Source organism: Ceratina calcarata, unplaced genomic scaffold, assembly GCF_001652005.2.
Source record: "Ceratina calcarata isolate Rehan_Ccalc_2016 unplaced genomic scaffold, ASM165200v1 scaffold1275, whole genome shotgun sequence".
NCBI classification, from domain to species: Eukaryota; Metazoa; Arthropoda; class Insecta; order Hymenoptera; family Apidae; genus Ceratina; species Ceratina calcarata.
The window spans coordinates 8253-23538 of NW_017133779.1; the positions used below are offsets into that span (position 1 = coordinate 8253).

Consider the following 15286-nt stretch of genomic DNA (forward strand, 5'->3'; position numbering starts at 1 on the left):
AATAATAAGCGTTTTCGATCTCCCTGGTGAAGGTGCACCAGAGAAGAGTGTAGCTTGCAAGCGTACTGAGCTTGTGCATGCCAGTAGAAGTTCGGATTTACGACCCGAACTTCCGCGTACAGCCACTTTGGTTGTGCGTGCAATTGCAAGCGGCGTAACGCGAGCACGGTTTCGGCATACCGAAATCTAGTGTGAAAAATAAGGGCAACGAAGGAAAGAGTATTCTCTTTCGAATAATTCTTCACAGTCCGCGACTGTTATTCAGTCGTTAATTCAAATTAATAAAATCGGTTCGTTCGTTTGCTTTGTTTACAGCAACAGACGATAGGAGCTCGGCCTCAGCCTTCGCCGAGGGAAAAACTGTACAAAGAAATTATTGTACCACCTAAGAGCAATCGCCGGCAGTGTCGGCGGTTGAATAAACTGTTATCTATAAAAGGATTCATACTTTTATTTTATTTAAACCTGCTTCCCTCTTATCCGGAACCAGTCAAATTTTGTTTAGGCTAAATCTCCTAACAAAAGGTCCTTCGAGCCGGATCGAAAGAGCGGAGCGGTTACGTTTACGTGCCAACAGAAACAGTGAATTCACTGCGCCCGAATACAGTATAGATAATTCGAAGTTACGATTATCTAGCAATAATGTCCACTCCAAAAAAGGATATTCTAGGAGGAATGCATCTAGATGTATTCATTCTAGCTCACCTCGAAAGGAGTAATCGTATTGGGAATATTAAAACCAATATGAAGAAGAAATTGAAGTCGGAATACACCGTGGACTATGTCCGAGCCCAGCTCGATATACTCGAGAAAGAATGGGACGGTGTTCAAAATCGCCATGCATGCATAATTGCATCGACGACCCCGGAGCAACGGGAGAAACTTAGCTATTTTAAGGCTAAACATATGGATGATTTCGAGAGAGTCTTCCACGAAACTGCTGGGTACATTTACGAGCAGATTCGGGCTCTCGAAAGGCAAGAAGCGCAAGAAGCGCGTGCATCGTCAGGCGAATACGCCGGACAAGGCCATGCCTCGTATAGAGCGTCAGTTCGTTTACCGAAACTAGACCTCCCGCGTTTCCGCGGAAATCATCCAGATTGGCCGGCTTTCAGCGATCTCTTCAGTTCAGCAGTCACCAATAATCCTACGTTGTCGGATGCTCAACGTTTGCAGTACTTAAAAGCTGCTTTGGAAGGCGACGCATTGCGTACCGTCTCCACGTTGGAGCTAACGAACGAGAACTTCTCGATAGCTTGGGCAACGCTAGAAAAGCGTTATAATAACCCGAGACTGATTCAGACCTCGTGGTTTAAGAAGGTATTCCACCTCAAGCCCGTTAAGCACGACAACATAGACAGCATCACGCAGATAACCATCGGCTTACAACAAGCCTTGGACGCGCTTCCAAAACTAGGCGTCCCGGTTGATCAAGTGGGACCATTCCTGGTATTCTACATTTCCAGTCAGTTCGATCAAGAGCTACTGGCGGAATGGGAACAGACTTTCGATGATGCACGAAAGTTTCCCGCATTTAACGAAATGATGTGCTTTCTTGAAAATAAGGTGAGTGCTATTCTTGCGGCAAAGGATATGCACAATAAACCGAATTCCTCGAAATCCGAGAAGAAGAAAGTCAGATCCCATGCAACAAACGTGGAAACACGGGCACGGGAATCGACATCTAATTGCTCGTTTTGTCAAAAGCAGCACCGAATAACGGATTGCAATGAATTTCGACAACGTGATGCAGAAGGGCGTTATTTCTGGATTAGAGCAAATAAAATGTGCACCAGATGCTTGTCTGAAGGACATACACTTCCGTCTTGCAGAAGTAGGATAGTCTGTGACAAATGTGGTGCATCCCATCACACGTTACTGCACTACGAACGTAAGACGCGTCCACTTAAAGGTAAGCAGGACACACCTCGACGCGTTGATCGCGGAGGTAAAAAGGAGCATCGGAATGCTCCGAATTCGAGGCGTGAACCTCAAGCAGCGTCTTCGAAACAGCCAGTGTCAATGCACTGCGACAAGACAGCTGATCAATCGAAGGGGATTAACTCGGTGCTACTAGCAACAGCCTTGATCCGTGTTTACGGACCGAACGGCAAATCGAGCTATGCTCGCGCTCTCCTAGACCAGGGTTCCGAAATGTCGTTCATTTCAGCAGATTTAGCGAATGAACTTTGCCTAAAAAAGAGGCGAACTCCAGCTACCGTATCCGGACTGGGGGGCGGACGGACCGCATTCATTAAAAATAGTGCCGAGGTTGGTATTGGCGATAGACGAGGCCAAACGCCGGTTTTAACCGCGAATGCCATGATCGTCAAGAGAATCACCTCGTACACACCACCGCGGATTCAAGCTGACATTCTGTCTCAATATAAGGGACTTGAATTAGCTGATCCGCACCTATGTGCTGACACTACAATAGATATACTTCTAGGAGCAGACGTGTATGCGCGTATATTGACAGGCGGATTACGTCGGATTAACGACGACCTGCCAATTGCACAAGAAACTGCGTTCGGTTGGATTCTGTCCGGACCAGTACAGGGTGCTTCACCTTCCAAACTTATCAGCTCATTGCATTGCAATGTGCTCGAATCATTGGACAATGCGATTCGAAAGTTTTGGGAGATTGAAGCGGTGCCGATTATCGCACACAAAACCCTGGAAGAGGCCGAATGCGAAGAGCATTTCAAAAGGACTGTGACACGAAACGAAGAAGGCCGTTTCGTCGTCCGACTTCCTTTTAAAAAACCGCATGCTGAACAGGCGCTAGGAGACTCGCTTAGAATAGCGCTCTCCGCGTTAACTCGGCTGCGGCGGAAGCTGGACGCAAATACTGCGCTCCTTCAATCTTACAGCGATTTCCTGTCAGAATACGAGTCGTTGAATCATATGACCAGATTACGGTCAATAGATTCTTCACGAACGTATATACCACACAGGGCTGTAGTGAGAGAAGAAAGCGTTACGACGAAATTACGTGTCGTCTTTAACGCATCGAGCGCATCAGCGGGCGGAAGTTCGCTGAACGAAATCCTCCACGTAGGGCCGAAGTTGCAGCGCGATATCACTGCAATTTTGACAAACTGGCGGCTTTACCAGTACGTGATGGTAGCCGACATCGAGAAGATGTTCAGACAGATTCTCGTAGCCCCTGAGGACAGAAAATTCCAGTGCATCGTTTGGCGCAGCCCTGAGGACGAACGACTGACTGCGTTCGAACTCAATACCGTCACTTACGGTACGGCCTGTGCACCTTACTTGTCGATGCGCACGTTGCTGGAACTCGCGCGACAAGACGGAAGTAAATACCCGCTTGCAGTTCCAGTAATGGAGAACGACGTCTACGTCGACGACGTATTTTTGAGTGCACCTGACAAAACGCGCTTGGAAGAACTACGCGTGCAGGTCTGCTCTCTGTTACAAGGAGGAGGATTCAACCTTCGTAAATGGGCAGGGAATTCGGAAGATTTGCTCCGAAACATCCCACAGAGTGAACACTCTCACGCCGTTGACCTTACGCTATTCAGTGATTCTGAGTTAAAGGTCCTCGGTTTACGATGGATTCCATCGGGTGATTACTTTTTCTTCAATCTACAACGGTTCACTCCAACCGCGACTACCATTACAAAGAGGACTTTGTTTTCGGAAATCGCGAAGCTGTTCGACCCCCTCGGCTGGCTATCACCAGTCGTGATCCGAGCAAAGATACTTATGCAGGCCCAATGGCTGCAGAAACTCCTTTGGGACCAGCAAGTATCTGCAGAGACACACCGAACGTGGAATACGTTCTGTGAGGACTGGGCGAAGTTAAATGAATTGAAGATTCCCCGATGGGTAAAAATTGGAGAAGACGTCGAATCCGTAGAATTGCACGGATTCTGTGACGCATCGCTAGCGGCCTACTCCGCTACTGCATATCTGCGCGTCATCGCGGCCGATTCCAGCGTGCATACCTCGCTGTTGATGGCAAAAACGCGAGTCGCCCCAATTAAAACGCTTACCGTTCCAGTCCTAGAACTGAACGGAGCTCTCCTCCTCTCCGAGCTACTCTCTCACATACAGAGTTGACTAGCTATTGCAGTGAAGCGCATTATTTGTTGGACAGATTCCACAATCGCGCTAGCTTGGCTACGGAAACATCCGTCGACATGGAAGCTAGTAATAGATAATCGGGTGTCGAAGATCCAGACAACCTTGCCGAGTGCCGAGTGGAGGCACGTCCCCACTCGATACAACCCCGCGGATCTGAATTCCCGAGGTGTTGACGCAGAAGAGCTGTTGAATTCAATGCTCTGGTTCTCTGGACCACCTTGGTTAACCAAGTCAGAAAGTGAATGGCCAGTAATGCCTACTTCCTTGGAAACCGAGGATGGAAAACGCGCGACTCAAACACACATCGTCGCCCCGGAAAGAGAATAGGAATTTCTTCTCCGCTTCTCGACGTGGAGAAAATTACTCCGCGTCACCGCCTATTGTATTCGATTTTACTGAATACTCAAGGGTGAACGCAAACGTGGCGAGTCCGCTCCACTCGATGCGTCGGAAGTACATCACGCCACGACCAGAATCGTGTTGTACATGCAACGAATGCAGTTTAAGGAGGAGTGGAGCTGCTTAAAAAAGCAGCGTCCGATTCCTTCCAGATCGCGATTGCGAACGCTGCACCCGTTCTTAGACGAAGACGAAGTGTTGAGAATCGGAGGGAGATTGGAAAATTTCGTCTTTGCTTGGGAAACCAAGCATCCGATTATCCTGCCGAAACATTATGTGTCTACGCTCATAATTCGGCAATCTCACCTTCAAACGCTGCACGGAGGATTGCAGCAGACGATATTTCACGTCAGGCAGCGATTCTGGATCCTCGGCTGTCGGTCTGAGACTCGAACGGTGATTAATAAGTGCACGCGATGCATCGGATGGCGAGCTAAACCATCCGAGCAAATTATGCAGCACTTAGCACCGGAAAGAAGTCGACCGGTTCGCGCTTTCGCGAAATGCGGTGTTGATTACGCGGGTCCATACCGTGTTCGAAACTCCGCTGGTCGCGGAAAGACGGCCTATAAAGCATATATTGCCGTGTTCATTTGTTTCACGACAAGGGCCATACATATCGAATTCGTTCACGATTATTCGACGAACGCGTTCTTGGCTGCATTTGACCGCTTCCTCTCACGTCGAGGTATCCCCGCTTGTATGCTAAGCGATAATGAGACGAATTTCGTGGGAGCGCATCGCGAATTAATGCGAGAATTTACCCGTTGTTATAATTCGGCTGAGATGCGTGACAAGTGTTTCGAACTGGGAATCAAATGGAAGTTTAATCCGCCCAGTGCACCGCATTTCGGTGGTTTGCAGGAAGCTGGTGTGAAATCAGTAAAACATCATTTAAAAAGAGTGATTGGAGAATTCACGCCGACAGGGGAAGAGATGCAGACATTGCTTTGCAAGATCGAGGCTAGTTTAAATTCACGCCCGATCGCCCCACTTAGTGACTGTGCAGATGATTCGGCGCTTACGCCAGGTCATTTTTTAATTGGCGCGCCGTTAAATGCACTGCCTAAGGAGTCCGTGGAAAACGAGAATCTCTTGTGTTTAACGCTGTGGAAGGTAATACAAAAGTTCCATGAGCAGCTCTGGGAGCATTGGTCAAGAGATTACCTTTTGCATCTCCAGCAGCGATACAAGTGGCAAACCACACAGACACAGTTGCAGCCTGGTGATCTGGTGTTAGTCCAAAACCCTCTTCTACCCCCTATTCAGTGGGAAATGGGAAGAGTAAAAAAGGTTTTTCCTAGACACGACATAAATGTCAGAGTCGTTGAAATTCAAACGACAAAAGGGACGTACACAAGAGCGATTACGCGCTTGTGTAATTGCCTATCGACGACGAATTGTCAACACTAACATCACCGACAAACCAAGAAACAGACGGCTAACGAATTTCGATAGCACGGCAATAGAAGGACAGCGGACATAACAGTTTCGAATTCAAAACGATTTGTGTCCCCTTGTCCCCCCCAATCATTAGACCACCGGGGAAGGGTGTCGGTGCTCCGATACCACTTCTCTTGCATCGAAGACAAAACGGGGGATTCGAGAATTTTCGGAGTTCTGCCGCATGTAAATATCTCGCGAGGGGCGTCGCGCTCATTACTTATCGATATGTCGCAAGAACAAAACGGACAGAAGTTCAACGCTTTTGAGAAGGTTTTGAAACTGGCACCTACCAGCCCAGAGAGTGACCAGATGGACGAACAGGCGACGCCTACAAAAAAAGCGGAAGCGCAGTCCGCGAAATTATCGCATTCCCAAGCGGACGCAGCCGACCCCGGAAAACACTCCGGAGAGGCAACAAACTCCGGAGCCCCGGATCCAGCCTCCGCTAGTATTCCCAGTGGCAATTAATGGTGCAGTGACGGTGCCGGGTCATATTCCGTTCACTTCGCGACGTTTTCGCTGGCATGTGGGGTCAGGGAAATACATGTTCCGATGGAACAAAGAGGGACGCTTGACGTCATTGACGTTCAACGACAACCCTCCGTCGACGTCCACCTCCGAGGACAAGCAGAGCGAGGCCGCTGGTTCCAAAAGGAAGCCAAAGCGGGAACCGGACACCAAGGCGCAACCAAAAAGGAAGAAAAGTCATCGGAGGACTCGCGCGAGGACACCCTCGCCGCCGCGACGGGAGCAGCCTCGACGAGATCGAGATCGAGACCGGGACTCGCAAAATTCCTACAAAAGTCACTCGACGCCTGGAATAAGCGGTGAGTCGAACAACTGCATTTATGCATCTCCGGTATAGATCGAGTCAATTCCGGTTGCGCGATTCGCGCAAGGGGGGCGGTGTGTTTAAAGAACGGCGTTTTTAAAATCAAAAGGAAGGCTTACATAGTTTTCTCGGCCTTATCGAATTAAATTTTAATAAAGCGTCACATTTCGAATTGCTCGAGTATAAGAAACGGTGCGACGTTTCTTATACCGATGAGTCAACGCGAGCCGTACTGAGGAAGAAAAATAACAACACCGTCTGCCGGCCGGAATCACCGGTTACGAGAATTCGCATTCGAATTCTCGGAACAGGTGTTCTCGATCTTAGAAGAATATATAATAGAAAAGGACAAACTAATTCGTCGAGGACGCCGCATAGCGGAGGATTAGTTTTCCTCGACGGACAAGCGGAGCTCTGCGGTCTTTCAGCACATAGCCGTCACAGTGAACAGATTGGAATATTTCGATACTATGCTTTCACTATTCATCAAAGGAAGAATTCATAATCAGAAATTATCGCAGGAAAGGACGAGGAATAGACTGTATTACAGTTCCTCTCAACCCTTTTCCAACTTCCGCAAAAGAGAATCGAAAGATCAGTTCTTTCGATTCCTCCTTAGGTTGCCGCCGCACTGATTTCATTTGCAGGGAACGAGATACGAACAGGAGATCGTATCTTGCCAGCGGATTACGCTCCGGGTCAGTGGCCAATTGTTGGTCGACCACCGCTTGAGGGATCGGCGCATTCGTCAAGGGCCTGCAGTGGGTATTGGATATTCACCCGATACTGCAGAGTTCCGCGAATACGATAACGCGCTTCCGATCTCCCTAGTGAAGGTGCACCAGGAAAAAGTGTAGCTTGCAAGCGTACTGAGCTTGTGCATGCTAGTAGAAGTTCGGCTTTACGACCCGAACTTCCACGTACAGCCACATTAGCTGTGCGTGCAATTGCAAGCGGCGTACCAGGAGCACTGTTTCGGCTGACCGAAATTCAGTACGGAAAAATAAGGGCTTTCACATAATCCTTCACAGTCCGCGGCTGATATTCAGTCGTTACTTTAAATTAATCGAATCGTTCTTTATTCTGTTTGTTTACAGGGACAGACGATAATCGGTCGGCCTCAGCCTTCGCCAAATTATAGATAAAAGGATTAATACTTTTATTTCATTTAAACCTGCTTCCCTCTTTTCCGGTACCAGTTAAAATTTTGTTTAGGCTAAATCTCCAAACATGCTTCTAGTCAGATTACGCGAGAACAAGATCGGAGTAGTAGCCGACATTCGAGAGGCATTTTTGCAGATAGCTGTTAATATGGGTGATCGAGATTACCTACGGTTCTTATGGGTAAGAGACGGGAAAATAGTTATTCTCCGACACTGTCTCGTGGTATTCGGTCTTATCTGTAGCCTCTTTCTATTGTCAGCTGTTACTGAGCTACTTATGGAAGCGGCCGCGCAGAGGGCGGCTGGAGGTGTAGATACGAATTGGTCCAAAGACACAGTCGAAAAGCGCAGTAAATCCTTTTACGTGGATAATTGTGTAACGAGCGTGAATTCTTCCGTAGAGCTAGATAAATTTATTGGTGAATCACAGTCTATTATTATGGTAGGATACTAGCGACAGGGATACAATATTAGTGTTAGGAGTCTTATGGGACTAACGAAGAGGTATCTTGTCAATCAATCCGGCATTAAAAACTGACATACCCGAAGTTATTACGAAACGTAGTATCTTATCGATTGTTCACGGAGTTTTCGATCCTTTTGGTTTTACTTGCCCGGCTCTTTTGAAACCGAAGCTTCTGCAAACTTTATGGGAGGAGAAAATCCCTTGGGATGCCGAGATTCGTGACCATAAAAGAGACGATTTTTTAAAGTGGTTGCGGGAATTGCCGCTGTTGAAAGAAATCAGCATTCCACGAGAATTAGGCGACAGGGATTTATCTTTCACGTTTTGGGAGACGCGAGCGGACAGGCTTACGCGGCTGTGGTGTTCGCGAGAATCGAATGCAACGAAGAAGTAACCGTGAAGGTTTTAATCGCAAAAACGCGCGTTGCACCTAAGAAAACAACGATACCGAGGCTAGAGTTGATGGCCGCTACCGTCGCCGTTAGACTCGAATAAGAGAATAGCATAATTCAGTCATTTACACGTAAAGTTTCGCACGTTATTTATTGGTCGGACTCGACTACGGTGCTAGCTTGGATAAGTCGCGACACGCAGTGGGGCACTTTCGTGTATAATCGCGTAAAGGAGATCCGTTTACACAGTTAATCGGAGGATTGGAGATTTGTGCCGGGTGACGCGAATCCGGCGGATCTCCCCTCGCGTGGTTGCAGTCCCGCGCAGTTAGTAAAATCGGAGTGGTGGAAAGGGCCTAGATGGCTTTACGATTCGATAGAAGGCTGGCCGGTTTCGACACAGTGCGTAGACGAGGCAATAGTTCGTAGTGTTCGTTAGTTTGAATGGTCAGCCTCGAAAGTCGACCCTTTTGTGTTAACGAACATTTTTCTAGTTATACTAAGCTTGTACGATTTCTGGCGTGGATGAAAAGATTTATTAAAAATCGAAGAGCTATTTTAGACGAGATACGAAAGGGACAGCCCAGGGAGGCTGCGAGTACCGGTTTTCGAATCGCAGGTGTAAAGATTTGCGGGAAGAAGCGAAAATGCGAGAGTCTGCAAGAAAAGCAAGCCTAAAGAATGTGAGAACTGAGACCCGTAGCGACGTTGTGACGAATATTGATACTCCTGTAGAATATGCGTCACCGCTTACGACGAGAAGTGGGCGAGTAGCTAAGAAACCAGAACATTTTCAGTAGAGGAATAATATGTATATATTTTGTTTTATGTAGTCGTCAAAAAATATATAGTGGGAGGATATCGTGGCTCTCATGCCTAACAGCGTGTCAGCGTGAAAAATATTCTGCGCAGTCACGAAGAAGGCAGAACGCCCCGTAGCGACGGCGGTATGAACGATAGTTTTTCTGGAAAGCGTGGTGCGAAGCGTGGAGCGTAGAGGTTAGCGTGGAAGCAATAAAACCATTTTTCTTGTAAGGAAGTCTAATTTTTTCCCTACTCAAACGCATCTATTTTCCTCCTGCCGAAAAACTAATTATCGATAATTCTATGAATTCCATCCCGCTTATTTTTATTTCTTCGAACTCAATTTTATTATTTATTATTATTGCCGTTCCCCCTCCTCCTTCTTTTCTAGGATTATTGACGACTTTGTAATTTTCAAATCTGATTATGTGTTTTTTGCTTAATTTTGTTTCACATATAACTGCTATGTCCGGTTTATTTTGCTCCAAGAAGACGGCTAACTCATACCTACGACTATTTGCTATGATAGAATTTACATTTACTTCTACTATATGTAGATTACATTTACTTTCTAATTTGTTTAATCTTTCTCTTACTCCAATTGTAGGTTTAAGTGTTCAGCAATTTTTTCAATTTTCTCGGTGTTCTTTTGCACTAAATTTTTGATTTCATTGTTTTATGTTATAATGTATCTTACCATATCATTCTTCAAGCCGTCTATCATTCCCTTTGCTAGACCCGTTAATTTAGTTATAAGATTGACATAAGAGTGTATAAGATTAACAATTGTATGAGACAGTAAGAGACGGGAAAATAGTTATTCTCCGACACTGTCTCGTGGTATTCGGTCTTATCTGTAGCCTCTTTCTATTGTCAGCTGTTACTGAGCTACTTATGGAAGCGGCCGCGCAGAGGGCGGCTGGAGGTGTAGATACGAATTGGTCCAAAGACACAGTCGAAAAGCGCAGTAAATCCTTTTACGTGGATAATTGTGTAACGAGCGTGAATTCTTCCGTAGAGCTAGATAAATTTATTGGTGAATCACAGTCTATTATTATGGTAGGATACTAGCGACAGGGATACAATATTAGTGTTAGGAGTCTTATGGGACTAACGAAGAGGTATCTTGTCAATCAATCCGGCATTAAAAACTGACATACCCGAAGTTATTACGAAACGTAGTATCTTATCGATTGTTCACGGAGTTTTCGATCCTTTTGGTTTTACTTGCCCGGCTCTTTTGAAACCGAAGCTTCTGCAAACTTTATGGGAGGAGAAAATCCCTTGGGATGCCGAGATTCGTGACCATAAAAGAGACGATTTTTTAAAGTGGTTGCGGGAATTGCCGCTGTTGAAAGAAATCAGCATTCCACGAGAATTAGGCGACAGGGATTTATCTTTCACGTTTTGGGAGACGCGAGCGGACAGGCTTACGCGGCTGTGGTGTTCGCGAGAATCGAATGCAACGAAGAAGTAACCGTGAAGGTTTTAATCGCAAAAACGCGCGTTGCACCTAAGAAAACAACGATACCGAGGCTAGAGTTGATGGCCGCTACCGTCGCCGTTAGACTCGAATAAGAGAATAGCATAATTCAGTCATTTACACGTAAAGTTTCGCACGTTATTTATTGGTCGGACTCGACTACGGTGCTAGCTTGGATAAGTCGCGACACGCAGTGGGGCACTTTCGTGTATAATCGCGTAAAGGAGATCCGTTTACACAGTTAATCGGAGGATTGGAGATTTGTGCCGGGTGACGCGAATCCGGCGGATCTCCCCTCGCGTGGTTGCAGTCCCGCGCAGTTAGTAAAATCGGAGTGGTGGAAAGGGCCTAGATGGCTTTACGATTCGATAGAAGGCTGGCCGGTTTCGACACAGTGCGTAGACGAGGCAATAGTTCGTAGTGTTCGTTAGTTTGAATGGTCAGCCTCGAAAGTCGACCCTTTTGTGTTAACGAACATTTTTCTAGTTATACTAAGCTTGTACGATTTCTGGCGTGGATGAAAAGATTTATTAAAAATCGAAGAGCTATTTTAGACGAGATACGAAAGGGACAGCCCAGGGAGGCTGCGAGTACCGGTTTTCGAATCGCAGGTGTAAAGATTTGCGGGAAGAAGCGAAAATGCGAGAGTCTGCAAGAAAAGCAAGCCTAAAGAATGTGAGAACTGAGACCCGTAGCGACGTTGTGACGAATATTGATACTCCTGTAGAATATGCGTCACCGCTTACGACGAGAAGTGGGCGAGTAGCTAAGAAACCAGAACATTTTCAGTAGAGGAATAATATGTATATATTTTGTTTTATGTAGTCGTCAAAAAATATATAGTGGGAGGATATCGTGGCTCTCATGCCTAACAGCGTGTCAGCGTGAAAAATATTCTGCGCAGTCACGAAGAAGGCAGAACGCCCCGTAGCGACGGCGGTATGAACGATAGTTTTTCTGGAAAGCGTGGTGCGAAGCGTGGAGCGTAGAGGTTAGCGTGGAAGCAATAAAACCATTTTTCTTGTAAGGAAGTCTAATTTTTTCCCTACTCAAACGCATCTATTTTCCTCCTGCCGAAAAACTAATTATCGATAATTCTATGAATTCCATCCCGCTTATTTTTATTTCTTCGAACTCAATTTTATTATTTATTATTATTGCCGTTCCCCCTCCTCCTTCTTTTCTAGGATTATTGACGACTTTGTAATTTTCAAATCTGATTATGTGTTTTTTGCTTAATTTTGTTTCACATATAACTGCTATGTCCGGTTTATTTTGCTCCAAGAAGACGGCTAACTCATACCTACGACTATTTGCTATGATAGAATTTACATTTACTTCTACTATATGTAGATTACATTTACTTTCTAATTTGTTTAATCTTTCTCTTACTCCAATTGTAGGTTTAAGTGTTCAGCAATTTTTTCAATTTTCTCGGTGTTCTTTTGCACTAAATTTTTGATTTCATTGTTTTATGTTATAATGTATCTTACCATATCATTCTTCAAGCCGTCTATCATTCCCTTTGCTAGACCCGTTAATTTAGTTATAAGATTGACATAAGAGTGTATAAGATTAACAATTGTATGAGACATAAAAAAAATTCATCTTCTCACGTTGTCTCATGTGATCAAAAGATAAAACATGTTTCTCCGTAACGAAAAATTATCATTTTTTTTTAATAACATTAACTTATAATGCGGAGAAGGACGGGAATCGAGAGTTCAAAGCCGTCAGTCGGATGGAGACTGTTTGGATTTTAACGCACTAAGAGCAAGAGCGACGGACTGATGTTTCGCCTTCTCTCTCTACTGAGCCGAAGTTGAGCCGAACTCGGAGCACACGGATATGGTGCGATCGTGTGCGTACGTGGAGGGACAGATTCTCGGTGGCTCCCGTCCGAACGAACCTCCCAGGAGCATAGGTGTCACGATTTATTTCAATTTATTCCATAAGGGACTTAGAATATGTTTCGATTTATTTCAATTTATTCGATATTGGACTTAGTCTCATTTTCGATTTACTTCGGTCTATCCCATTTTGGAATTGGAAATATTTCCGATTTATTTCTATTAACCCCTTAATCTATGATTTATGTTCGAGAATTTTGGGCCGGAAACGTAAAGAAGTTCGCGCAGCCTTCGAGCCATTCGCAGAACTTGTGTAATATGCTGATCGAGCCAATCGTAAATATTACGGGCATCGCTCGTGGTAGGACGGACGCGGTTTGTAAATAGCACAGACAAGGCTCGTGATGTATTCCTATTATCTCTTCGTATCGTTATCAGTTTCAAGTTATTCTTGGTCACATTCGCACATCGAAATTTACTTTCATAAATTCTAGAGAAGCAACCCCACAAGATGTTCTCAGGAAAAAGATTTCGTGATGAAAGCAGTGAGAATTGTGCTAATAATTTTGCTAACGAAAGTGACAGTAGTGACGATATATGTCGTGTTCGAAGAAAGTGTAGGCGATTAGTTATTGATGATATATCCGATGAAGATCAACTACCAGAGTCCTGGCTTTGGAACGAAATAAGAAATAGTCCAAAAATCTGGGACTATACGATGACCCCTGGCATAAGAGAGGCAGCCTTATGTCAATTAGGAGGAAGTAGAAAAGAATTTGATATATTTAATCTAATATTTGATGACATATTCTGGAACAATATTGTAACCGAAACTAACCAGTATGCAGATCAAATACGAACGAATCCACATAGAACACGAAAAATCGACGACACTTGGTTTCCTGTAGATTCTACCGAAATTAAAAGATATTTCGCATTGACCATAATAATGGCACAGGTAAAAAAACCAAGAATACAAATGAATTGGTCGAAGAGGGCTGTTATCGAAACGCCGATATTTAGAAAATCAATGCCTTTGAAAAGATATCTGCAAATTACAAGGTGTTTACATTTCTCAAATAATAATCTGGTTGCCAATACAGATAAATTGAGCAAGATTAAACCTGTGATCAATTTTTTGAACCAAAAATTTAAAGAAGTGTATATAATGAAAGAAGAGATTGCAATTGATGAATCGCTCATGAAATTCAAGGGGCGCCTATCTTATAAGCAATTTAACCCATCAAAAAGGGCAAGGTTTGGCGTTAAATTTTATAAATTATGTGAGTCCGATTCAGGCTATTGCTATGAATTTAAAATATATACAGGCCGCGATAAAACAAACTGTGATGATAGCGCTTCGGAAAGTGTTGTCAAAGAGCTTTCTGAGTCAGTGTTGCACAGGGGTCACACTTTATACATAGACAACTGGTATTCTTCCCCAAAATTATTTATGACATTATCATATAAATATAAAACAAATGTAATTGGCACAGTACGTGAGAATAGGAAGCATATGCCAAAAGATTTGTGCAATGTAAAATTAAAAAGGAGGGAATACGCAATAAGAAGCTGCAACAGAATACTCGCTATAAAATGGAAAGACAAGCGAGATGTTTATATTATGTCGACAAAACATGAAACAGTCGAAATGACTACAAAACCAAATTGTATTACAGAGTACAACAAGGGAATGAATGGAACTGATCTCCAAGACCAAATATCAGCAGTAATGAGGAAATACATGAAAGGATATAAAAAAATTTTTTTTATCTGTTCGATATTGGTCTTTTTAACTCTTACATTTTATGGAAAAAAATAAATAACGGGAAGAAACAATGTTACGTCGACTATAGGATCGACATAGCCGAATATCTACTGAAGAATATGCCAAAACCGAATGATAGAGAACGAGGCGAATTATCTTCCGGAGATGCGCCAGAGAGACTGCACGCGAAGCATTGGGCTCATTTTCCAAAGCACATTGATCCTACAGCATCAAAATTAAGACCGTCAAAATCTTGTAGAATTTGCCAAAAAAATTAAAAACGTAGAGAAACAACGTGGGAGTGTAAAGTTCCTTTACATGCACCAGAATGCTTCGAATTATATCACACCATTGCAGATTATTAATTTTGTATTACTAATTTTTGTATAAATAAACTTTTTGTAGTACTTGCAACTACCACAATTATTGCATCAGGATGTAATTACATATCAAATATTCCACAAATATTTATAATTTTAAGAGGGCGCCGCCGCTAATATTTATATTTGATCCAATCATCGTACTACGGGCTATGCCCATAATATTCACTTTTGGGCCGATCATCATACTACG

General features: G+C 44.3%; 2 protein-coding genes across 2 annotated transcripts; both read left to right on the forward strand.

Moving 5' to 3' along the window:
* Window positions 1-642: 642 nt before the first annotated feature.
* On the forward strand, window positions 643-4086 carry LOC108629073 (uncharacterized). The gene has a single exon (XM_018031449.1). It carries the CDS (start codon window positions 643-645, stop codon window positions 4084-4086), a length of 3444 nt encoding a protein of 1147 aa, XP_017886938.1.
* Window positions 4087-5295: 1209 nt separating this feature from the next.
* Window positions 5296-15078, forward strand: LOC113464835 (piggyBac transposable element-derived protein 4-like). The gene is given in 5 exon segments (XM_026817119.1): window positions 5296-5625; window positions 6205-6403; window positions 6492-6782; window positions 13440-14705; window positions 14708-15078. Coding segments are annotated over 5 exon segments (2457 nt in total).
* Window positions 15079-15286: the final 208 nt, after the last annotated feature.